At 37.1% G+C, this 25780-nt stretch overlaps 2 protein-coding genes across 3 annotated transcripts in view; both read left to right on the top strand.

Moving 5' to 3' along the window:
* Window positions 1–7159, top strand: part of LOC109038987 (GRIP and coiled-coil domain containing 185 kDa) — an 11210-nt gene extending 4051 nt beyond the window's left edge. Inside the window, exons 5-7 of the mRNA XM_019054287.2 lie at window positions 291–2266; window positions 3223–3321; window positions 4027–7159. Of these exons, the coding sequence (XP_018909832.2) occupies window positions 291–2266; window positions 3223–3321; window positions 4027–6486 (4535 nt within the window). The 3' untranslated portion in view covers window positions 6487–7159. The remainder of the gene's footprint in view (window positions 1–290; window positions 2267–3222; window positions 3322–4026) is intronic.
* LOC109038988 (cathepsin B-like cysteine proteinase 1) lies at window positions 6550–25780 on the top strand. Of its 2 annotated transcripts, XM_019054288.2 has the most exons (7): window positions 6550–9136; window positions 13992–14125; window positions 15698–15922; window positions 21441–21644; window positions 23047–23218; window positions 24011–24130; window positions 25001–25780. In XM_019054288.2, the coding sequence occupies exons 2-7, from the start codon at window positions 14018–14020 to the stop codon at window positions 25201–25203; spliced, it is 1032 nt and encodes a 343-aa protein (XP_018909833.2). In that variant the 5' UTR covers window positions 6550–9136; window positions 13992–14017; the 3' UTR covers window positions 25204–25780. The 2 variants fall into 2 exon arrangements, with proteins under 2 accessions (XP_018909833.2, XP_018909834.2); XM_019054289.2 differs by lacking the exon at window positions 24011–24130.

Here is a 25780-nt window from a genome sequence, read left to right as displayed (position 1 = left end):
GGATGCCCCTGCTATACCACTAATTCTTGCTCTTGTTTATTGCATCTCAGTGTACACAGAAACTACTATTTGGAAGAGCACTCATGTATCCCAAAAGACTCCTGCAGAAGTAGATGTTTGATTTCTGAGTGTTTGAAAGAGTTAGAGGTCCGTTTGTTCATTTGCATAATTTAAATTCAATAACATACTCTTTTGTAAGAATCATTTTTTTTTGTATACTGGAAGCGAATTGATATTTGTCAAAGAGAGGTAATATATCATAATAATGAGGTGTCTTTTATTTCTTGCAGGCGAATTAAAAAACACAAGCAAGAAAGATGAAATCGCGGAACTGCGTTTGCAGAACCAGAAACTTCAAGAAAAACTGGAGGAAGCAAATTCAACGCGTAAAGCAGTAGTGAAAAAATTGGAAGAAGTATCTATCGAAACACGTCAGTTGATTGAAAACTCAGAACAATTATCCGATGACAATGAGTTACTCAAGAAGCAGGTGACCACTCTGCAAGATTCAAAGAAAAATAATGAATATGAAATTGAAAAGCTCAAAGAAAAAGTGGCCAAGCTTCTAGTTGCGGATGAACTGACAAAAGAGGAAAACGGTAGGTTAGGTAGTGCAGTAGATACATTAAAAAAACAAATACTCGAAAAGAGTAAAGAAATTGAACATCTCACCTCAAAATCATTGGAGCTGGCGCAAAAAAATGAATATATTTCCGCATTATCCACTGAGATTGAAACTTTAAAAAAGTGTAATGAATTGCTTCAACAGGAGTTAGGAAGCCCTTGTCCTCTTGATTCAGATAAAAATACGCTGCTTGCAGAAAATGAAACTTTGAGAAATAAACTGGTTTTTGCTTTCGATAGTGTTACTTCGTTAAAACAGAAGGTTGAAAATCTAAAGGGAACAGTCATTAGTGAATTGAGTGCTTTGCTATCGCAAAATGAAGCAAGAGACAAAGACTTACAGGCGGCCAAAGCACATCTCAGCAGTATTAAAAATACAAAAATAGTTAGTTTGAAACAAAAAGTGTCAAATTTGCATTGGAAGTACAAAAAACTTGCAGAAGAAAATAGTCGACTGAATATTGCCTTATGTGAAAAAACTGCTCTCAGCGAAGAATTCCTCGTTGATAAAAATGAAATTTCAAAAACTTTAGAAAATATCAAAGAGGAAGTATCAAAACTGAAATGTGATAAAGATCGTCTGGAGTTAGAAAATGGCCAATTGAAAGGAGAGTCTGAAACAATAGTTGTTTCGAAAGAAGACCTAATTAAGAGTGCTGAAAAGTGCAAGAAACTCGAAGAGGAAAAATCGCTGCTAGCTGGTGAGAACATGGAGTTATCCAAGAAGTTAGATTCTCTGCATTCCGATTTTGTCAAAATACAAGACAAGTGTAATGAGTTGGACAAAAAAGCCACGGATATGAATAATCAGAATGCAGAATCCTTCCAAAAAGAAATTAGTGCCTTAAACAAAGAAAAATTAGAACTTGAAAAAAATCTTGACAAATTGAAATCAAGTGAAAGTGAATTAAGTGCAGAAATGGCCAATTTAATTGCACAAAATAAGGAGTTATTGAATGAAAAGCATTTATTTGAAAGCACAGAGAAACAGATGGTCTGTAATATTCAAAATTTAACTCAAGAAAATGAAAAGTTAAAGGCACAGAACTGTGATTTTGAATCTTGCAGGGATAAACTTAATTGTGAGATAGTTGAGCTCACTGAAAAAATCGATGCCATTAGGAAAGAAAGAGATAATTTTGCATCAGAGAATGAAAGAATACATTCAACGTTAAAAAAATTGCAAGAAAATTTTGATCAAACAAATTTAAGTCATCAACGAGGGATTCTCCAACTGAAGAATCAAATCAGAAGTCTAGAAAAGGAGAACTCGGAGTTGATGTCTTGTAAAGAGGAAAATGAATCGCAGAATGAACGTCTAAAAATGCAAGAAATAGAACTTAAGAAACTGAGAGGAAGTGTTGAAGAAAATGAAAATGTGAAGAAAAAATTGAATGATTGTATCAATCTAATAAATCAACTAGAAGGGAAAAATTTAAAGATGCAGTCTTCGTTAGAGAAGATGCAAAGTGCAGATCTCAACAAAACTTCGGTTGAAGTAGAGCAGAAGAAGGAAAGTGCAGCTATTATTCTGAGAAAAGTGGAGGAATTCCAACGTTTGAGACGAGATCTAAAGGACTTTGTACAAGCTTCATTTCAAGACCTGTCAACATTTTCTTCATTTGTCAATCAGGATATTATGGTGAGTCACATGATTACAAGGACTCTATTTTTTCCGTTTTACATCTAATTACTCTTCCAGACTTAAAGGCTGGCTTTGCAGCCATGTCTAACATGCCTGGCGTACTGTAACTCACATTTTTAATTTTTTTGCCTTTAGCACTTTTTACAATTACAAAAAAAAAAAAAAAAAAAAAAAAGCCCCATTTTTAGCATTATTACCTCTTGCTACATTCAACATAATGGGAAAAGTCAAAGTCTAAAAATTTCCTTAAATCTAGTGATGTTTAAGAAACCAATGAAAGATAAGCAATCTCATTGCACAATTTTCTCACAGCATGGCAGTTCAGTTGATAAAATTATGTTGATGCTGTGCGTTTCTCTGTGGAAAATTATTCCAAGAATAAAATTCAAAAATCATAAAAGCGGCTTTATGTATGTATAAAATTTCTACAGCGCTCTGAAATGTTTGCTGTTTTGTGGGTTGTATTTACATGTACAGAAAGTACTTTTAATGAATACTCTTTCCATTATTCTTTTAAATATGAATGCCTCTTAAATGATTAAGTTTTGTCTGCTTTCTTTCCATTATTAGATTTGTATCATTGAACTACCCCATAAAAGGTCTCTTTGTGGCTGGTTAAATGAAATATGTCGGTTAGATTCTTTAATTTTTTTTAGCAACTGCCCATGTAATGCACTGTATTTTTGCAGTCGATCATTTCATGATTTTTCTGGCTTGACGTTACCAGGAGAAAAGAAGAGCTATTGAATTGCAAAAATGTTGTAATTGAGAGTCTTTTGAACCCACCATGCAATAGTCATTCATTTTCTGACTTTCAACAATTATCATGTTCTTAACACAGATGACTCACTTTGTACTCATGACATTCCTTATTTTTCCTCCTCTGATCAGTTTTTGGACAATGTGTCTTTCAAGATTTTCCTAATGAAAAGTAATATTTCTTTTTCATTCAGAACAAAGTGAACGCACTGGTTGAAAACAAGAATATGCATATGGTTGCAATGAAGAGGGATCATGCTGAATTGCTGTCGGAGATGCAGGAAATGGTTACTGTGAGTAAGAGTTTTATCCTTATTACGATTGAAAAAAAAATTAGTCATGTTTTTTAGGAAAGAGAATTCTGTTGGAAAATTATTCTCTCCAAGTTTTCTCAGAAATTTCTTCATTGAATAGAAATATGAGGTGTTTTTTCAGTCCTCATCTGTAACGAAGGTTGCAAAACTTGAGTAAAATATATTGCAATCATTAAATTTTTAGATTCTCTGTGTGAAGGTGCAATATTTTTTTCAGAGATTCATTTATTTTTGAATTCCATGAGTTTTCTCCCATTTGCAGTAATCCAACACCTTTTGTAAGAGTTTTTTTACACCTCTGGTCAGTTGGATCTCTAGAAATCATAGATCCCTTGTAGAATGTCACTGTGTGATGTATGGCGGGATATACAATATACATTCACTACCCTATCACTCCGTTTTTCCTTTTACCGCAAAATGCCCACAAATCTATCAATGTCCTCTTGACTTAGCCAAAATCCTCTTTTAAATAGAATCTTTTCCCTCAATTTCTTTTTATCATTGAAATGAATTGCTTCCAATAGTATCTGTTTTTATGTCAGCCCTCTAATTTTTTGACAGGATTTTAATTTTTTTTTTCGTTTTTCAAAGAAGCGTAAGTTTGATGGTCTCTTATGAATATTATAAATAATACGATAGTACTTGACGAATATTTAAATAGTTTGATTTTTTTTTTTTTTTCAGATTTTAAAGCAGCGAGGCGAATTCATATCAAAACTCGAACAAAAATTATCGCAGAAGAATGAAGAGATTAAAGAAGTTACTTCATCTTTCACCAACAGGGTAGAGCAGCTAGAGCAGGAGATAAGCATTCTCCTAGCTGAAGTAGACTCAGAAAGATCATCGAAAACCTCACTCGAAGAATCATTAGTCAAGTGTGAAAAGCAATTGACCACAATACAGCAGGAACTTGAAGGTAAAAATGTAATTATTGATCAGTTAAAGACTGAGTTGTCCAAACTAGAGAGTTCTCTGAAAGAGAAAGATGAATTAATTGTTTCGCATGAGCAGGACTTAAGTCGACTGCGAGACTTCCAGGAAAATGATACATTAAGCACAAGCACCATTAGTCGAACAGAAGAAGCAAACCGATTGAAGGATATCGAAGAAAGTTTTGAAGACAGGTATGCAAAATTAAAAGTTGTGGCTGTTAAACTGAAGAAAAAGTGTAATGACCTTACACGCCAGCTTGAAGCAGAGAGAAACAAAGTTGTAGAGGAGTCCGAATTGCAGCAGAAAGTCCAGCAGCTAACCGCAAAATTGAAAAACACACAGTGTCTACAGCAAGAGTTAGATAAGGCCTATGACAATGTTGAACTGTATCAAAAAGATTTGAAAGCTATGCAAAAGAAATTAGATGAAGAGAAGCATGATAAAATTAAAATTTCAGAAGAGCTGGAAACAGTCAAATTAGAATTGAATAATAAAGTAGGTGAAATTACAAACTTGTTGAAGGAAAAGAATGCCCTGAAAACGTCTGTTGATGCATTGTCCAATCAGATAGAAGTATTACAAAAAGAAAAGAGAGCCGCTGAAATGGTGTCTCAGCAGAAAGAGAAAGAAGTTAACAAAATGCGAGAGAAACTTGTCGAAAAAGAAAAAGAAATGATTGCTCAAAGGCAACAATTGGAGGAAGCATTTGGTGTCTCTAAAAAACAAAGTATTTTGAATTTAGAATTACAAGATTATGAAAAGACTGTCTCGGACTTAACTCAACAATTAAATGTTGAGAAGTGTCATGTGAAAAACCTGCAAGATGAATTACAAGAGGCTCAGAAGGCTAAAAAAACCCTCGATGACCAGATAGGGACAATGGAAACACAAATTTCCTTTGAACGAAGTAAAAGCATAAAAATTGCTGAAAATCTAAGCTTGACTGAAAGTAAATTATCTGAGGTTGAAGGTTCTATCAAAAAATTCAAGGATGAAATCAGTATGATAACTTCAAATCTTGAAAAAGAGAAGTGCCACAGTGAGGACCTGTCATTACAATTAGCAGAAGTCTCATCTGAGTTCACGCAGTTTAAAAATTCTTCGATAGCGAAAGAAAAATCCCTTGTTGAGCAGATAAATACTCTAACAGCCCAGCTAGACAAAACCAGAAAGTTGTTGCACGAGTCGCAAGAAGAATGTGAAACGATGAAATCTGAGTTTCAAGCCTATAAAATTAGGGTGCACAGTGTTCTTGAAAAACACAAAAAAGAAAACACAAATCAAAAAGAGGAAGAAGTCATGAGAATTCGGTTAGAGCAGTTAGAAGAATCCAATAAGGCTCTGAAATTACAATTAGAAAATGTATCTGTTGATTTGGACACGGCTAAGTTCAATTTGAATAAAGCTCTATCAGAGAAAGAATCATGCGATAAAGGTCTGAAAGAAGCCAGAACAACTTTGTCCAAGAAAAACAAGGAACTAGATGAGGTCAAAAATGAGCTAAAGGCGTTCAAAGTTAAGACTGACCTCTTAATTTCTTGCCATAAGTTTCAAATGGAAGAAACAAGGTTGAAGTATGAAACTGAGCTACAAACTCTAAGAGGAAGAATTTCTGCACTTGAAATTGAATCATCTAAGATAGAACAAGATGCAATGAAAACTAGTTCTGATTCCCTCAAACAGTCGAACCCTGATTTCGAATTTTCTGCAACCCGTGAAGAAGGGGAAGGCTCTGAAAACACAGACATAACCCCTTTGTCTTACAATTTGCCTCATCCTAGAAAACAAACTATAATGCCATTAGAACAGCTATTAGAAGCCTCTGATTTGAATTCTGAAAATGAAGTTGTTCAAATAGATGAGCTGAAACATGATTTAGCAACATATCAGTCCCAAGTGCAACATTTATCTGCTTTGCTAAATGAGTCTGAAAAGAACAACGCCCGCAATGAGCAGCTGAATTCATTTTTGAAAGAAGAAATTCGTCGATTAGAACGCAGTCTTGAAAGACAACCTCACATCACTAATTCAGAGTATTTGAAAAATGTCATTTTTAAATTTATCACCTTACAGAGTGGTGATGAAAGATCTCGTCTGGTTCCTGTCCTTGATACGATTCTTAAATTGAGTCCTGATGAATCTAAGAAATTGTCAGCTGTTGCCAGTGGTACAGCAGAAACACCTGCTGGGTGGAATTTTCTTAGTTGGTAAATAAATTTAGCTAGAATTCATTTTTCAAACTTTGTTACCTGTGATTTAATCGGAACAAGGGTCTGAATGGAACACTTCAGAAGTACCCTCCTTAGTTTTAGTTCAAGTTATACCAACACTTAAACTGATGATGTTACAAACGTTTTTCTGCAAAGTATATAATGATTTTTAAAAAATGAAGTGAGTACGACCTCAGTCTTTCTCTTAGCTCTGCTTTTTTGGGGGACAAAATGTTCTTCTTTCTTGATTCGGTTTTTGTCATTGTGCCAGGGTTAGGTGAAATTCAATGCTTGATGACCCTTTACCCAATATATTTGCTGATGAGCTTACTTGGATGTAGCTTATGAAACACATATTATTCCTACACTTGTCTTCTTTTCGTATTTTTCCATTGGCAGATTAAAGAGGGCATCTCTCTCCTCTTATTTCCATCTACCTGTTTGAGGTGTCTAGATTAGCCTCTGGTTAGGAGAGCCTGTAGAAAGTAAAATTAGCATGTATAATTAAGAAAACTGTGATGTTAAGTTTGTAGTTTTATTTCATGTGAATTTGATGTAAATTATTCATGAGTTTCTTACAAGGCCAGTGAAATATTCCCATTATCTACCATGAATTTCTGTAGAAAATCCTCTAGCTTTTATTAAAATTTAAATCAGAGCAAATTATGTCTGAATTTGAATTTTTCCCGTTATCTATTTAAAAAGGAATTAAAATTCAGTGTTTTGATTCAGAAAAGTTTCAATGTTGCAAGTCAAGAACATAAGCCAGCCGGATAGATTTTAGTCCTTGTCACCTACTTATTTTAGGCATACAATCGAATATCTCAGATCTGTATTTTCAAATCGCATTTATCATTTAAACAGCGATTCTCAAACGTTCTATCTCACAAACTTCCCTCCCCCCTTCAAATCAGTGACTTATTTTTGCAGCTGATGTATGTCTTGAATACATTGAGAAACAAACCTGCTAGCAGGTTAGGGATAATGCTGGGATGTGCTGTCATCTTGTCGATTTAAAGCACTGTGTGTCAATCGCAGATTCAAAACCCTGATATAACATGAGCACAAAAAGTTCCTAATGTTCCTAGTTCAAATCATTGTATTCATTCAAATCCCCTTTATGTAAGATGTAAAAATTTTCATACTGTGTTGGCCATCCTCTCAAGTTCAAGCAATCCTAAATAACTTAATTAGATTTCATTCTTTAGCTTGCTAAAACTTCCTGGAATTGTCTTATTGAGTTCAGCAGCAATAGTTGATACAAATTAGCAGGAAATAAGTTAATCGGTTGTATAATTTTTGTTTCAATCCGGTAGAGAATGTTCCAATTGTCTCCTGAATGTTTCCAAGTTCATAATATAATTTTTTAAAAGAATATTTCCCAAAACACGTTTGATGTTGTAAGTTTAAAGAAATACTACATGCTGATTGATCAGCAAAGTTTCTTGCTTCTCAGTTTGATGCCATTGTTAAGTAAGGAACAGGAATAAATTAACAACTTTTGTAAATTTGAAAAGATGATTCTAGAATTGCATAAAGAAAAAATACCTACAAAATATGTTGTGTGTTTAAAATAATCGGGTTCTCTATGTCCCACAAACTCCTTACAGGAAATGAATGTAATATCGTTTAACCTGCTCTCTTAGAAGTCTGTGATTTCCAAGCAAGTTGAATAAAAGAAAAATAGAATTCCAAGCTTGGACTGTAATTTAAGAGTTTAAAGCCACTATTTCTTCTTGGTTCACAATTGTTTCTTATATGATTTCCAACATTCCGCTTGTTTATTTCCAACCAAAATTCACGTGAAACATCTCTAAATTGGATGACAATGTATTAGTGATTAGCATATAGTCAGTTTTAGCCAGTTTTTGTGGGAAATAACATTTTTCAAACTTATGATACCCCTGCATTATTAAGGAACTTTTATACTATTTTACTTCAGTAATTCTGTAGCATCACCCTCCTTTAATAAATTTTTAAAATTTTTTCTCTGTGAAACAAATTTTGGTTGGCGAACATAGACTTCCTTTATATTTTTCTCTTACATTGTTAATCTTTGTTTTTAATGTCAATATTTTAAATGACAAGATTCATGAACAGGAAACGAAGGGAAACAAGAGAGGTTAAATAAGTTCATTTTACAGCTAAGTAGTGAATTTAGTAGGGTCAGCCTGACAGTTTGAGCAAACACAATTCACAGAACGAAGGTGCAAGTGGCAATACTTGAGATTAACAATTTCTCAATACTTAGAATGAAGAAATTGGAAAAGTTGTTGAGTGAATGGAAGATAATGTTTGAAGCTCTCAAATGAGGCTTATCTGCACCAAACCGCAATCTTATGTTTTTTCTCTCTCTCTTTCATCCGGTGTGCTATGTAATATCCCTATCACATGTGTTGATCTCTCTTTTTTGATACTTTCAAAAATAATGGATGGATCATAAAAAATGTGCTATCTTTGAAGAAATAATCAATCCTATTTTTGTTTAGTGTGCTTCTACCCGGCTTTTTTTCTATTTGCAGTGAATGAATCATTCAGATTTTTGTGTTAATGTAACTTTATCGAATTTAATACTATTTTTTGCTGCTGTTTTAATTGAAATAAGGAAGATTTCGGTGACTGCAAGTATTTGCACCTCTAAGGAGCACAAGGTACGCTATTTTCCCTCAGTTGATAACTGCTGCAGGATATTTCAATACATAATCTCCTTTAGTTAATTATTTTAAGTTATTGATCGACTGTTGGTGATAATAAAGTAATTTATTCAGTTTCAATCTTGTTCCATCCTTTTACTCTTTAAGTTTTAAACCTAAGTATTTCATCATTCAGCACCTGAAGTTATCAGAGAGTAAATTTCCATTTTCCTATTTATACCATTCACATCTTAATGATAGTAAGGAAGAAAGGGAGGTTGCTGTGCCTATAGTATACATTTCTACAAACTTGTGTGTCAGTTGAAGTTCAGTTTAATGTTAGATAGGTACTCAATTCATGACAACGATGGGTCATTATTCTTAAGTCAAAATTTGAATGACCAATGGTATGAGGAGACCATGGAGTCATATTTTCTAATTTGTAAAGCAAATATTACTCAAGTAGGTACCAAAATTTTGCTCCCTTTAGGTAGGAGTGATAAAATCTATTTCAAATGAAAGTTCGGGCAGACAAGGCTCCTCTTACTTGAATTTTGCTAAAATATATGCAGCTTGAAAGTATCATGGATGGCAGAGTTCAGTGACGTAACTTAAGAATTATGCGTCCACTTAACGTGATAAAATTGCATTGGAGCTTATGAGTAAAATGCACTTTTAATTCAGGGCCTTGAAGGACAAGGCGCACAAGTGCAGTTTATGAGCGAATTGAGATATTAATGATTCCGAGTACAATTAGTTTAAGGCATAATCTACGTATGAAAAATTAGCTCTCAAATTCCAATTTTTAAGCATCAAAAAGTCAGTTTGAACTTTCTTTCCGCCATAAGGATCCGTGTTAGGTCGAAATTTCCAACACGTATTTCACGAAATAGCCGAAACAGCACTTATGTGCCATGTCCTCCAAGGCCCTCAATTCTAATTCTGAGGCAAAGAAATAAGCTCTGTGCTAATTTTATCCCCGAAGTTTAATTCTCTTAAAGGGAGTAAACTAAAAATATTTCAATTTCTTAAAAAAAGCCTTTTCTCTGGAAACGCGGGAATTTCCTTCTAATCTAGGTACCCAAAAGGGAACCTCAGCATGAGAAAATCCTCCAGTGGAAGCTCCAGGTTGATTTTAAACCTCGTCATGGCAGCACATCATTGCAAATTTTGAATTTTTTACCCTTGAAAATGCCAAGATTTTGAAGTTGTTCGGTGGAGGACTGTTTTTAATCGATCTTTTTTTACTCGTTTTCTGGTGCTTAATTTCATCAGTTGATTGATTTCATCAGTTACTCAGAGATTAAGACTTGTTGATGCCACGATCTAGCGATCAGTCGTGATGAAGTGTTGCAAATTAGATATAAGGTGTCCCAGCAGAGCCGGATTTACCTACTTGCCGCCCATGGGCCGCCTGCTTTTTGCCGCCCATGGACCGCCTGCTTTTTGCCGCCCATGGGCCGCCTGTTTTTCTGCCGCCTTCTTTTCATTCGTTTTGAAACATCAATAAAAGCCATCAAGTGAACGTGCCGGAGGGGGAGGGGCGCATAAGACGCGTTTACCTACTCGTGTTGAGTACATTTTTTGCGAAAGCCCTGTAAACACTACTAGCAAAATTTCACGGAACTTAGCGCGAAAGTTAAGTTCCGTAAACATTCTGTGTGAACAAGGTCCTCCGTTTATCAGAAATGAACCAAAAAATTGAAAGAACAAACATATATGTGGTTTGATAATTTTAACCTCCGCCACTTCGCCGCGCCGGGCTGGTCGCACTGTGTTTGGCGCAATGCGTGAAGTATTCCTGCAGTCTTGTAGGCGCTACGCGTTTCACACCAACTGCTCCTGACCGGCGCACTGTGTTTGACGCAATGGGTGAAGTATTCATGCAGTCTTGTAGGCGCTAATATGTGTTACATGTCAACTGCAGTGCCGAGGGCTTGTCCTTTTCATCTCAAGTCCTCGTCATCATTCCTCTGCGCTGAGCACCAGGCCAAATTGTTCCTTGGTCCTCTCTTAACTCGACTAATTAAAGATGCTGTCTCTTTTATCACCGAAAAACGATAAAATTAGAAATTACTGTACTTACTCTCAGGAAAGAGTGATTTTGTCCCCTTTTCTCATTGATAATTTTTTCTCTGAATCCGATTTTCTTTATACCTGCATTCAAAAACAAAATTTGCCGCCATGGGCCGCGGCCCATGTGGCAGCCCCCTTAATCCGGCTCTGTGTCCCAGACCACCCGTGCTAGGCTTATTTTAGGTCACTTGATGTCTGAGACCAGTGGTGTCACTCCCCCCCTGGGTACTTGACGAGTTCCCCCCCCTATTTCATTAGTTTTCACCCCCCTTAAACAGCCGCGAATTTCCAGGGGGCGGTCCCCTCCCCCGAGGGGGGGTCCGGGGGGCCTCCCCCGGAAAATTTTGAAAATCTGATGCTCTCTAGAAGCAATTTGAGGCTATAGTCAGCAGTTTTGTCTCCGATTCCACTGCAGAAATTTGCGTAGTTTTCGGTGTAAATATATATAATTTTTTTTAAAAAAAAACTTAGGGAAGGATGAATATTTATGGATGCCTTCTCCATACAGATACATTGAGCAATTTTATTTCCATTACAAAAAATAAATAAGTAAAAAATTATTTCATTCGTGGAATTAAAAGGGTCCCCTCAAAGGTTCATTAAAATCTCCCATTAACGATGCCGGAAGTTTCTCTTTTTATTTTGAATAAAACCTCCCCCCCCCCAACTTTAGGCTATCCCTTTCCAATCCTTACCGATGACACCCTCCTTAAATTTTATCAGAAGCTATTTCCATGGTCTTCATCTAACATAAATTTGACTGGGCTGCTCCCTTTCCGTAAGCAAGTTCGATCCTAACTCAACTGGGCTCTCAGCTCTCCCCCTACCACAACTGAGCCCCCCTTACCTCGACTAAAGGTCCCCTCAACCTTTCGTGAGCTACGTGTAGTAACATTATTATTTTTCTTGACATTAAATGAGCTTTCCTTTTAAAATCCAGAAAATGATGCTTACGATTAGAACTAACAGTAGCAGTGTCTTGCATGTAAATGCCCCCCTTGAAAAAAATAAAAATATCACAAACGGGCAAGAAAGATGAAGGGATAAGAAAAATCGTGAAGGAGAGAAAAGAAAGAAAAGCGGGGGAGAGAGCAAAATATGGGGGGATCAAGGATCGGGAGAAAAGGAAAATGGGGGGAGAGAAAAAGAATAGAGGGGGAACAGGAAAACGAGGGGCGGAGAGAGAACAAAATATGGGGGGAATGAAGGATAGGGGAGAAAAGGAAACTGGGGGGGAGAACAAAATTTGGGGGGAATGAAGGATAGGGGAGAAAAGGAAAGGGGGGGGGAGAACAAAATATGGGGGGAATGAAGGATCGGGGAGAAAAGGAAATGGGGGGGGGAATAAACGAAGAATAGGGGGGAGAGAACAAAATATGGGGGAATGAAGGATAGAGGCGAAAAGGAAATTGGGGGGGGGCGAGGAACAGGTGAGGGGGTAGAAAAAAATATGGGGGGGGAATGAAAGATCGGGGAGAAAAGGAAATGGGGGGGGGGAGAAAACGAAGAATACGGGGGAACAGGAGAACGGGGGGGGGGGATGCAGAAAATAAGGAAGATGGGTGGAGAGGAGAATATCTACGAGGGAAAACAGGTAACGCTTTGGCGGATTCACGGTAAAAGTGCCCATTAAAAAAAAAAAAAAAAAAAAAAAAAAAAAAAAAAAAAAAAAAAAGTCACCCCCCCATTTCACACTTGACGAGCTGCTCGTCTACAAACATGGCTACTGACACCACTGTCTGAGACAAGTATATAGATAGATCAAGTAGGATATAAATCCTGAAGGAGGTCTGAGAGACTCCGAAATCATGAAAGTCCGATTTTTAAGGTTCATTTCCTATTTACCTCCTATCCAAAACATCGTTCGACCTAAGATAACCGAAAACAATTTGAAAACAATACCTATTGGCTTGGGCTGTCCGAGACAACTTATGTACCTAAACTTTGAAACACTGTACCACGACTGATCGCCAGATCGTTGTGTCAACAACAGTTTTAATTTCCAATCAACATGAACTGATGAAATTGTGCACCATAATTTAAGAAAAGATCGATTAAAATTGTTTTTTAATTGAAGAAATTCAACATTATTAATTTTATTTTTTTAACCAAAACACAGTTAACGTAAAACGGGACGGGGCTTTTCATGCTAATATCTCAGCCAACATAAGCAACACATTCAATGTTGTTGATTAACGCTGATACAACTGTTAGTACTCTATGAACATACGTGTTGCATGTGAAACAATGGAAGGCGCTCCTGTCACCCTTGTCTATGAAGCAGTGTACGCAGCAGCGTGTGGCGCACCGTTACGAATAATATGCGGCAATATGATATTCTCCAATCTGATCAAAACTGGCACAGGAAACGATGCCATCGCACCATTTTCGCAGATCAAGTTATTATATCCTACCGCCACTCAGAGTCATTGCAGCGTATCATAGGCTAGGATGACCGGAGCGCCTTCAATTTTTCGAATGCAACATGGATGTCCGTAGAGCACGAATAGTTGCATCAAAGCGTAATCACCGATATCATTGTCTTATGATCGGCTTTTATTTCAACTGAAGCATTCAGGAAGAAAGGAGAAGAACACTCGAGCATTGCCAAATTTCCTTCGATTAATTACGAATCTCTTGGAAAACTTGTAAGCTTTTATTTTTTAAAATTTTTAAAGAAATTTGTGTTGCAATATTCTAATCTATGACTTAGAAAACTTGAAGGAAATGCGTTTTTGGCAGCATCATAGCCACTTTTTCGTACTGATCTGTTTATCTATTTGTGTGATTCATTCAGCTATCGGGAAGTTTCAATTGGCAAGGATGCATCTGCTATGGGTAAATCTAATATCTGTCATCTGCCTCGGAGATCTGCCATCGTCATTTGCTCAATGGGGCTCAGACTACCCTAGCCTGTCAACCCTTATAGAGGTGTGTGATAATTAAACGTATTTTTAGCCTATTTTTTTTTTATTTATTTTTAGCGTATTTTTTTTTTGAAGGAAAAGCTTGATTTATTTCCGGTCAAACAATTTTAGGACGCACTATTTACACCTTGAAGATAATTCATGAAAACTTTGACAAAAAACTCTGTCGCAATTTTTTTGAGAAAAAGGGGAACAAAAAAAATTAAAATTACAAAAACGGGTTAGAAAGAAAATAGGAGCCAATAAAGCTTCGTTCCTATTGAGACTTCGTAAATTAACTTAAAAAATGGAAAGTTTAGATGCAGGTAATCACTTGGCTGTCCGGATTCCTGGGGAATCCTTTGGACTCTTGAGAACTCCTCCAGTACTCTTCCTCCCCTTAGGACACGTTCTCAGACCCAAAACTTTGATACTGATTCCGGTTTCCAGTCTGTCTAAGAAAGACGGTTCTTCCGATTCTCATCTCTCATTAAGTTTCCTTATAGATTATTAGAATAGTGAGGATTTTGAAGTCCAATTAGAATTGAAGTTCAACTAATTTAATAAAAGTGGCTCATCATGACAGAATTGAGACGTTGGGTGCAGAAAGGGTATTTCTTGGTTGCAGTGTCTCAGAACGTTTTATCCACTTTTATATAATTTATAGAATTTGTTGATACTTTGACTGAATTTTCTTCATAATTTCACAATGCGGATTGCGAATAATTCAGTAGAAAAATTCAAAATTCAGAAAATTCACTGAATAGTCTCTTCTCTAAGATATAAATTAGCAGATATAATTCTGAAACACCGCAATCAAGAAATCGACGGCGTAAGTCCGCAATCACATATCTCGTTTGCGGTGTCTGAAAATCTCCGCCTATATGTTATTTTTTGAAAGGAGAACAAATTGACATCATTCCTTGAAGTTTTCGCAGAATTTTATTCGCATAGAGAAGAAAATTCACAGCAGTTTTCAAGAATTGCCGTTGAGTAGTTTTCCGTTTAAGCAATAAAGTATGACAGGCAGTCTGCGACGTCGCAAACCGAGTCATGTGATTTCCGGCTTATACCGTCGCAATGCTCTTTCTGCACCCAACGCATCAATTGGTATAATGCACATCAGAAGTACAGCTAACTAAGGGGACTCTCGACGATTAAAATCATGCACAAATTACGTTGTGCCCATCGAAAATTCCCAAGGACTGAGGCTCATTAGTTGTGTGATTGAATGACGCACTTTCAAACTTAGCGCGTCCGCGAGTGATTTTTTCTAGTCACCGGCATTAAGGTTTGCCGCAAGAAATAAGTAAGAAAATCTACTGAAATGATTTATAATAAAAACAAACTTTTAGCAGTATTTCTAAAGTATGATTTTAATCGTTAAAAAATAATTGTCTTTATCTCTCTTTCGAAAAAAGAAGAAATCAATTATTTAAAACTATTGGAGTCGTTCGCGCGGAGATATACATCGGTAAAATATGTTCAAAAGTATCATAAAATAAAACTTGCCTCCTGGTCATCCTTAGTTTACAAAAAACATCACCAGTATAATATGTAAGTTACTTGTTCAAATGTTCATTATATTTTTTACAAGGATTTGAAATTTCTCGGAGGCGAGCTTGGCGAGTATAAAGACATGGTGCCTAGTGAGGTGGAACAACAAGTTTCAGCCCTGCGAGATATAGATCAGTTCTGCCCGAATTCATTAGATCTGGAAGACGTCCAATTGCCTCGCGTCTTTGATGCCAGGAATCAATGGAAGGAATGTGCGGGACTGATAGAAACACCATGGGACCAAGGAAACTGTCGTAGCAGTAGTGTAGGTACAGCTTCCTTTTAATTTCAACTTAGTTACGAGAGCTGAGCCCAACAATCGTAAGAACAAGTTAAATAGGTCTCATCATGACAGGCAGCTAATTATTCTCAGATAAGCCACACTTACTTCGATACTTTCCACGAGATGAATAATCGCAGAAATTTTCAATACCTGCAGATTTTATAAATTATTGTGTTTTTTCAGCCTCGTCCCCGCCTTTTCTTGTCCGATTTCATATCTGATGCTTTTAAATATACGTCATCAGCAGAAAGTGTCTTATCAGCAAAAGGGATGCAGAAAAGTCCTCGTCTTCCCATTTTTCAATTCGGCCTTCCCATTTGAAAAACCCTTTTTCCTCAGAAATTTCAAAAACATCGACTTTTTTATGACTGCACGTATCGCCGCGATTTTGCGAAGGACAGGTGATTTTTACTGCGATTTTACGAAAAATGCGTGATTTTTACCGCAACTTTGCAAAAAAAAAAACAAACCCCAAAAATACCCTGATTTCGCCGGCTTTTCCTTTTGACAACACCGTCCTCGGGACCTTTCCACTTCCACACGCGACCAATTGCGACCCTGCCTAGGCCTGGGTTTTTGCACCCCTGATCAGCAATATCTCAAAGGCGGTAAACGTAGTTTAAAGAAGGTCAAAGCTTAGGGAGGAGTGGAGAAACTTAAAAGAAATCTGGAATAATACGAAATTGATTTAAATTCTCCCACACAGGGCCGGATCAAGGGGGTGGCCAAATGGGCCGCGGCCCATGGCGGCAAATTTAGGGGGCGGCAAATTTTGCAATTTTTTTTAAAATGTGGGTATAAAAATAAAATTGCAAACGGGAAAAGGCGACAAAATCTTGCATTTCCTGTGGTATCGTGATTTCTAATTTTCTCGTTTTGCGGTGATACAGAAGACAGCACCTCTAATTAGTCGAGTTATGAGAAAAACCAAACACGCAATTTGGCCAAAACGCTCATTTATGAACATATATTCTCGGCCGTTTTGGTTTGACATTGGAATCTGAATTTTGTCAGTGACATTTTTGTGTCAGAAAATTGGCTGTCCTTTCATTAGTCCAGTTGTGAGAGAAACCAAACACTCAATTTGGCCTGGAGCGGCGCGGCGTAGAGAGCAATGATGACGAGGACTTGAGATGAAAAGGAGAGGCCCTCGGCGCGGCGCGGCGGTCGGCATGTAACACATATTAGCGCCTACAAGACTGCATGAATACTTCACGCATAGCGTCAAACACAGTGCGGTCAGCAGCGGTCGCCGTGTAACGCATAGTGCCTACAAGACTGCATGAATACTTCACGCATTGCGTCAAACACAGTGCGTTCTTAGCGTGAAAGGCATAGCGCCTACAAGAGTGTAGGAATACTTCACGCATTGCGCCAAACAAAGTGCGATCAGCACGGCGCGGCGCGCGGCGGTGCGGAAGTTAAAATTATCGAACCACATTTATGATTGTTCTTTCATAATTTTTTCGTTCATTTCTTATTAATGGAAGGCATTGTCCACACAGAGACAGGTTTACGGAACTTAACTTTCGCGCCAAGTTCCGTGAATTTTTGCTAGTAGTGTTGACAGGGCTTCCGCAAAAATTGTATCCAACACGAGTAAACGCGTCTTATGCATCTCTCTCCCTCTGGCACGTTCACTTGAAGGTTTTTATAGATCGTATTCGACAGATCACGCAGGTGAGATTATATTGATATCGATTGATTCAATATGTAACCACAGCCTCAAAAGTCAATTTAGAAATCTGAGGTAGCGGGTCTTATGTGATCGAATTTTTATTCTCTCGAGTATCAAATGGCAATGAAAAGTGAAATTGTTAAGTATTTTCTCATTTTCAGCTTTTCCAAATTTAATCCTAAAATTTTTGTTTGAGGTTATGTTCTATTGTTTTGAACCAAACGATACACCGAACCACTGTCGAATACGATCTATTGATGTTTCAAGACGAATGAGATGGGGGCGGCAAAATACAGGCGGCCCATGGGCGGCAAGTAGGTAAATCCGGCCCTGCTCCCACAAAAGGTTGATTTATCATGCGAGGGGCTGCGTAAGTATCCGAGTTTTACGTTGAGCAATCAAAGAAAATGAGAGTAACGCTCAATAACGAATCCAAAATGTAAGAAACTACGATACGCATAACCGCGGTGAATGACGTCATACACGGCGTGTTTTTCGGGTGATATTTCCGTCAATACTGGACGTAGAAACATGGCGTTTGGACGGATCTTATTATTTTGTAACAGTTTACGTCTACAAGTGTAAATAATTAATCCGTGAATCTGTGAGTAGCGCAACTTACCCATTGCTATATGTGCTCATCCAAAATAACGATCCTCTGGCAATTCGAATATTTTGGAGTTTAAAGAGAGAAAACATCGATATTGAGTATTATTGAGGCGGCAAAGTAAACAGTTTCGGCATGATTGAGGCGTAATAAGTGTTCATAAATTACCATAAAACTGTACCTCAAAAATCAGAAACGATAGTTTCGTTAATATTACAGAGTGCTTCAAAAAGTACGTTCTCTTTTTGCAAAATTTCCATCCTATCTTATCTACTCACGGACCTCCAACTCCTCTCAAATGCTGGGTATTGTCTTAAATTTAAAAGAAGACCAGGTATTACACATTTTTTCAGGACAGAGAAAACCATCCTTGGCAGCAGAAATGGGATTCTCACTGATTTTACTTAGCGTGTGTAAGTCAAGAGCATTCCAATATCGCTAACCTTGCAAACATAATCGATCATCTAAACTAGTTTCACCTCTACTCCCAATAGACTATGAATTCAAGACGAAAATTACCGTCGCAAAGTTTACTTTTTGCAAAGAATGTACCTAAGTTGCATAATCCCAGCAACATTGAAATGCTCTTCGTTCCTTTTTGCAAAATGCGATCCAATTGGTTGTTGCTGCAAAAAAATAGTTTCTGATAAAATCGTTCGCCCTTTAGACCGATTCTGGGGGGTTAGGCTAGACTAGTCGATGAGTCAACTGTTGATCTAATTTCATTACGTGAATGTAGAAGAAAAACGGGGTAAAAAATCACTAATGTGTGATCAATTTTCAATGACAATTCTGTAATTTCTCCTACGATTTTAAATAGATTAAAACGCGTAATATCCAAAATCTAAGCTTAGATTCGGATTCCTCGTGAAAAATTGATGAGATTTTATGCATCATATGTTAGAATAGCGTGAAGGAAAGAGGTTTAATGACATAAAAAAAACACTAATGTGTGATCAATTTTCAAGGACAATTCTGTAAATTCTCTTTCGATTTTAAATAGATTAAAACGCGTAATATCCAAAATCTAAGCTCAGATTTGGATTTCTCGTGAAAAATTGATGAGATTTCATGTATCATATGTTAAAATAGCGTGAAGGAAAAAGGTTCAACGACGCGTATAGATTCTGTCATACTGCCCCTTTGAACTAAGCCGCCGCGCCGCGCCGCGCCGGTCGCCCGAGATGCAACCGAACGGGGAGGCGCCGGCCGGCGCTAAGCATTCGGTTTCGTCCCGAGGAATTCCTCCGGATAAATTCTTATTCTTCCTCCTCCGCTGACCCACTGAGCACTACCCATGTTACCACGTTGGATTCATATGCTCGAATCAGTATGACTACGTTACGTCTCTTTCCTTCACGCCATGCTCGGGTATGATACATGAAATTGTATCAATTTTTAACGAGGAATCCGAATCTGAACTTCGATTTTGGGTATCACGCGTTTTAAGTCAAATTTTCCAAATTCGAAAATCTGAAATGACTGACGTGGCTTAAAATGCCATCTCGGCTCCTGTTCGATGGATTTCCCTGAAATGGACCACTAGATAAGGTACGAATTTAAGTGTTCTGATACATGTTTCCCAGTCAGAATTTCACGTAGAGTACAATGGACCACTAGACAAGGTACGAATTTCAGCATTCTGATACACGTTTCTCAACCAAAATTTCACGTAGAACACGATACGCACAACGAAAATTACCAAAATCAACTCCTGACGAAGATATTTAATGATTCTTGATGCGTGAATTCAAACCACCCGCTCATGAAAACTCAATGCTCTACGTGATTCACATCGCGCGCTAAATGTTTATCATGACAGTCTCTGCGATGTAAAAATCTTCAACTTCAATCTTGACACTTTGGCTCAGCTATAGCAAATTACCAATAGTTTGAACAACATATGGTGGAAAATGAACATTGCTCGATTGAGAAGCTTGCTGAAACCGTTCTAGTGCGCGATTTGACTCACGCAGAGCTTTAAGTTTCTTGTGAGCGGACAATTCAAATTCCTCGTAATCAGTGCGAAATAAAAACGTTAATATCTTCGTTAGAAGTTGATTTCGGTAATTTTCGTAGTGTGAATCGTGTTCTACGTGAAATTCTGGTTAAGAAACATGTATCAGATTGCTTAAATTCGTACCTTGTCTAGTAGTCCATTCGCACAACGAAAATTACTTAAACCAACTCCTAACGAAGATATTAACGTTTTTATTTCACATTGGTTACTAGGAATTTGAACTGTCCGCTCACAAGAAACTCAAAGCTCTACGTGAGTCAAATCGCGCACTACAACGGTTTCAGCAAGCTTCTCGGTCGAGTAATGCTCATGTCCCACCATGTATTGTTCAAACTAAAAGCAATTGGCTATAACTGAGCCAAAGCGTCAAGATTGAGGTTGCCACATTTATATATCGTAGAGATTGTCATGATAACGTTTAGCGCGCGATGTGAATCACGTAGAGCATTGAGTTTTTCATGAGCGGGTGGTTTGAATTCATGCATCAAGAATCATTAAATATCTTCGCAAGGAGTTAATTTCGGTAATTTTCGTTGAGTACATCGTGTTTTACGTGAAATTTTGGTTAAGAAAAATGTATCAGAATGCTGAAATTCGTACCTTGTTAGTGGTCCATTCGGTGTCAGGGTATGATATATAAAATCGCATCGATTTTTTACCTGTACGGCGAAATTTAAGGCAAGCCTTAAGTTGTCGACACCTGCCAATAGGTTTACGCATTCCTTATTGGCTGCATCAAAAATTATGGAGCGAGATATGTGAGGGTGTGTGTGTGTGTGTTTTTTAATAGATAACTATCCGCGTATTGTCTGTGAATTGAATCGTCGATCATCTTTAGAGGCCATTCTAGCGCCAAAAACACAAAAATCGATTTTATTTTCGAAGAGCTCGACAAAATATTTCCATTTTAGGCTTAAATGACATGTGTACGCATCTCACTTCAAGATCCCGAAGGAATTTTGAGTGGGCAAAACAGAATCATTTACCTCCCTCTGAGACGAACCGTGCACGCTTCCTGGTATGTTTGTTGCCTCTGCAGCGGATTTGAAGGCGAACAATAAGTTGACGATATCTGTATCTACCGGTTTTGGTTTTTGTCAATTGGATCTATCAAAGTGACCCCAGATCGAAGATTCTGTATAATCTAACACCGCCGGTACAAGTACTCATGGGCCACTTCCGCGACATGTTTTAGGTTCTTGCGGTTGCCTCAATGGCTGCTGATCGCCTGTGCATTTCCTCAAACGGAACGGTCAAATCCACGTTGTCGGCGCAGTATTTGATGGCATGTGGCAGCGCATGTGAAACAAATGAGCTCTTAAGCACGCCTCTGGAGTTCATGAAACATACCGGAATTCCGACAGGGAGTCCTTATGCCTCTGACAACACAACTCGATCAGTAAGTGGTCCCAAGATTCAAAGTATCCAACACGTTTTATCAAACCGTCGAGTTTGAAAAAGAAAAACAACTTACGGCAATCGAAATATTGAATGTTCTGACGTGGTGGTGCATGACCTAAAAATATGCCATTCAGATGTAATTCAAATATAGAACTGAAGCAGATCTCTTGCACCGTGTTTCAAAATTAACCCTCATACATTCTTTTAAAGAAAAAAACATTTTCAGACATGTTTGTACGGAAATGTTCGAGCAGTTTCTTACAAAAGTAGAGATAAATTATAAAAAAAAAAAACTTTGTGCAACACTGATTCCTAATTAGTCGTCATTGAAGAAAAGGATAAAAAACAAAATATTTTATTCACTTTCACGTTACTCTAGGCCGAACCACCGAAATGATTGAAGATGGTGGTTCAAATTCATAAACAGTTAATTTAACTAAAAAATGGATTTTTTTCTCTTCATCCGGATATCGACGGTGAAACTACCAAACCACGTATCTCGTTTGCGGTGTTTAAAAATCTACGCTCACATTTTATTTTTTTGAAGTAGGCCAAATCAATATCATTCCTTGAAATTTTCACGGAATTTTCTCCGCACATAGAGGAAAAATCACAGAAATTTTCAAGACTGGATGTTATGTAGTTTTTTATTTAAAAAATAAAGTATGACAGGAAGTCTGCAACGTCGCAAACCGAGATACGTGGTTTGGTAGTTTCACCGTCGATATTCTAAAAATTATGATAATTTCAAACAATTCTACTACCCTGAAAGTTCGCATATAGTCAGTGCTGAAGCAACGTCGAAAATTTTGCCTCAAATTCATGAACAGTATTGAACAGTTTAGGTTCTTAACAGATTTTTGATTCCCATGAATTCGAATGTTTTTAAAATAATACATATCGATGGCCAAAGTGTAGAACCCCGTATATTCGTTGAGGTGTTTCAAAATTTTCGCTCTAATTTTATTTTTTCGAAAAGGAAAAAGCCGACTTTATAGCCTGAAATTCCTACAGAATACTCTGCTGACGGAGGAGGATAGTCAATCAAGTTTTCAAGAATATACTCGTTTTCCAAAGAAAAAACGGAATGAAGTTTGCGTCGTCGCAACTGAATGTACGTGGTTTTACACGTTGGTCATCGATATATATCTGACACGCTCATGAGAGAGGTGGGTTTAGGTCCATAATATGGACATAGTTACGGTTACGGGGTTGTGGATGGAAGATGGCAAAAACTGGGGTAAAGCTTCCGGTAGACAATAATTGAATCTTATAATTGATGTTCACTTAATACCTAATTCAAAAAGTCAATTTGTAAGTGTTGGCATTATTGGTTAAAGGCTGTGCTGTTGCTTATAAGTTGATAAAATGACAAACGTAATCGTTTACTCATGTTACAGGGATGTGTTCCTTATGAGATAATGCCTTGCAATCATTCTAATACTCCTGTAAATCCAGATGAAATTTCTCTCGAACCATGCGACTACAATGACAAGTACAGTCCTTTAGAGTGTCCTGAAGAATGTACTAATCCTGTATACCCTAAAAAGCTGGACGAAGATTACTATAAATGTAAGTAATCGCTGCATTGTTGTTTTTTTATAATTGCAACCTTCCTGAATATCGTCACCAATAGTTCTTAATGCGTCAGATCATGAAAGTGGAAGAAGCACTGCACTGATTGCTCTACGGGAAGGAATAGATAGTTCTCTTCAGTGAATATAGTTTCAACTGGGCAGGAACATGGTTCCGAGCGTGAAAAAGCGCCTTAAGTTGCCCAACTATACTACACGCACGACAAGGAGACACGCAATAGTTGTATTCTGCCATGCTAAGGAAAAACGCCGTATGAACATTCGAGAGTTGCCAAATTTCTTTCGATGAAATGTTTATTTGAAATTTTCAGGAACTTTAGGTGAAATTGCAAACAAAATTATCTGAAAAGTTGGAATGAAAATACTCATAATTTTAGCAGGAAATTCGTGTTTTATCAAAGGAAATTTGGCAACGCCTGAAGGTTCATGCGGAGTTTTTTCCTTAGCACGGTAGTATTTTTGTTCTAATAATCGTGAGTACGTCACTTGAAGCTAACCGCCAAAGTATGACAATTCTTGCGCAGTAACATGTTTCACGACGTTGGCTCCATTTTAAGAAATTTTTTCACTCTTTAAATTTTCTAATGGCTGAATTAATCATTTTAATTATAGTAGATTTAAAATAATAAAAGCTTAAGCCTTCCTAGCCTGCACTTATTGATAGCCTGGTATATGATTCAGTATTACTCAATGATAAGATACGTAGATCATTATATCGAAAGAAACGAAAAAAATAATATTTATCGAATGATTTTCTCGACACTTTCAGTCAAATGTATCTATGAAATTGAGGAATACGAGGAAAAAAAGATGAAAAAGGACATTTTGAAGAATGGGCCAATTGTAGCAGGATTCGTGTTATTTGAAGACTTCTTAGATTATAAAAAAGGTGAGAAAACATTAAGTGATGCTTATTTGCTTACCTAAGTAAATTGTAAGAGCTACGTATGCAGATAAACAGAAGGTCAAAGTACAACTCAGAATTTAAGGTGTCAATAAAAGGTCTCTTACATTCAAAAGATGCAACCATTTGAGTACGCTTTCAGATGTTAAAGGCACAAGAAAATTCTAGGAGCATAACAGAAAAAGTCTAGAGCCCATCCCTTAATGCACAATTTGTGCAATCTGTATTACTATTTTTCAAACCGCGCTTTTTTTTTTTTTTTTTTTTTTTTTTTTTTTTTTTTACCGCGTTCTTGAAGTTTCTCTCTCGGCAAATCTTGCCGGGGACCGAAGAATAATGACCTGCGAATGCGGTTTTGAAAAAAGTGCTACAAATTGCGAAATTTGTGCATTAAGGAGTGGATCTTATTGTTAGACATTTCTAACACGCTCAACGTGACTTTAGTGCGATTGCAACCTCAGAACATACAGTCAGTTGTGTGTAGTCATGTGTTCAACATACCCATTTTGAATAGAACATCCATATTAATCCGGAAATCTCGAAAATTGACAAGACCTTCATTGTCGGTCAGATCACCCTAAAATTCGATGTCATTGTAAAAGTACAGATAAAAACAAATGGACCGAGAATTTTTTGTGATTTTGAGGACAAAAAGAAAAAAAATAGCTTTCCGGTAAAAGAACCACTCCGAGTGGGGCTTAATAAGACTGATAAAAATTGAAACTAATGTTATGAGACCAACACTCAAGTTCTGAAATTGCATTTCATTTGATAAAACTTTCATACTACCTGTGTTTTTGACAACTGTGATCTACAGTTACCATTACCATTAACTTTTTTATGGTTTTCCGGCAGGGATCTACCGTCACTATGGATACGGGCCCTACATTCGAATTCAGCACGTGAAAATCATCGGCTGGGGTGTGGAGAAAAAAGTTCCTTACTGGCTTGGAGTTAATTTTTTCGGAGATGCGTGGGGTATGAATGGCCTGTTCAAATTCTTCCGAGGAAGAAACCACCTATTTATCGAGACAATGGTAGCAGCTGGACGATTTTGATGGTCCTCTAGTTAGTAAAATATTTTAAATGCTTAAAAAACGGGTATATTCTTTTTCAAAGGCTCAGAAGATTTTTATGTAGTGTCACTTAAATGACTGTAGGTATAACATGACTTTCGATCAGCTCCAGTTTTCCATCATAGAAAGAAAATTTATCAGATTATTTCAGCGGATTCCAAGAGTCCTTTTGTGGTAAACAACTCGTCGCTAAGAAAGTAAAAACATTTTTATTTGTGCACTTACTTTTTAATTCTTCATACATCTTTATTGAACTCATTCAAAAGTAAAAATAGTCACCTCTCTTTAGAAATGGTCACAGCCTAACAAACAATTTAAGCACACAATATTTCAAGTCAATGCTCAATTACTAAATTCGTGTAGGAACTTCCTGAGGTTTAATTTCATCCATTGCTTCCGGCAAAACCGCGGACAAATGTAATGTGTACTGCAGTAATCGTCAAACATTCGACTATTATTTAGTCAAATACAGTTTCTAGTCATTTATTTACCTACTTGATGATTTGATGTTAGCGGTTTTGTGTTATTTTTGTTCAATACAAGTTGTTATTGTCCATTT

This window comes from Bemisia tabaci, chromosome 4 (genome assembly GCF_918797505.1).
Source record: "Bemisia tabaci chromosome 4, PGI_BMITA_v3".
Lineage (NCBI taxonomy): Eukaryota > Metazoa > Arthropoda > Insecta > Hemiptera > Aleyrodidae > Bemisia > Bemisia tabaci.
This window is presented reverse-complemented; position numbering and strand designations above follow the sequence as displayed.

Excerpts from the sequence above, each read along its gene's own strand:
- LOC109038988 (XM_019054288.2), top strand. The coding sequence starts at position 14,018 with ATGCATCTGCTATGGGTAAATCTAATATCTGTCATCTGCCTCGGAGAT. Across the intron at positions 14,126-15,697 it reads GCCTGTCAACCCTTATAGAG|GATTTGAAATTTCTCGGAGG; the intron begins GTGTGTGATAAT and ends ATTTTTTACAAG. Across the intron at positions 15,923-21,440 it reads GAAACTGTCGTAGCAGTAGT|GTTCTTGCGGTTGCCTCAAT; the intron begins GTAGGTACAGCT and ends GACATGTTTTAG.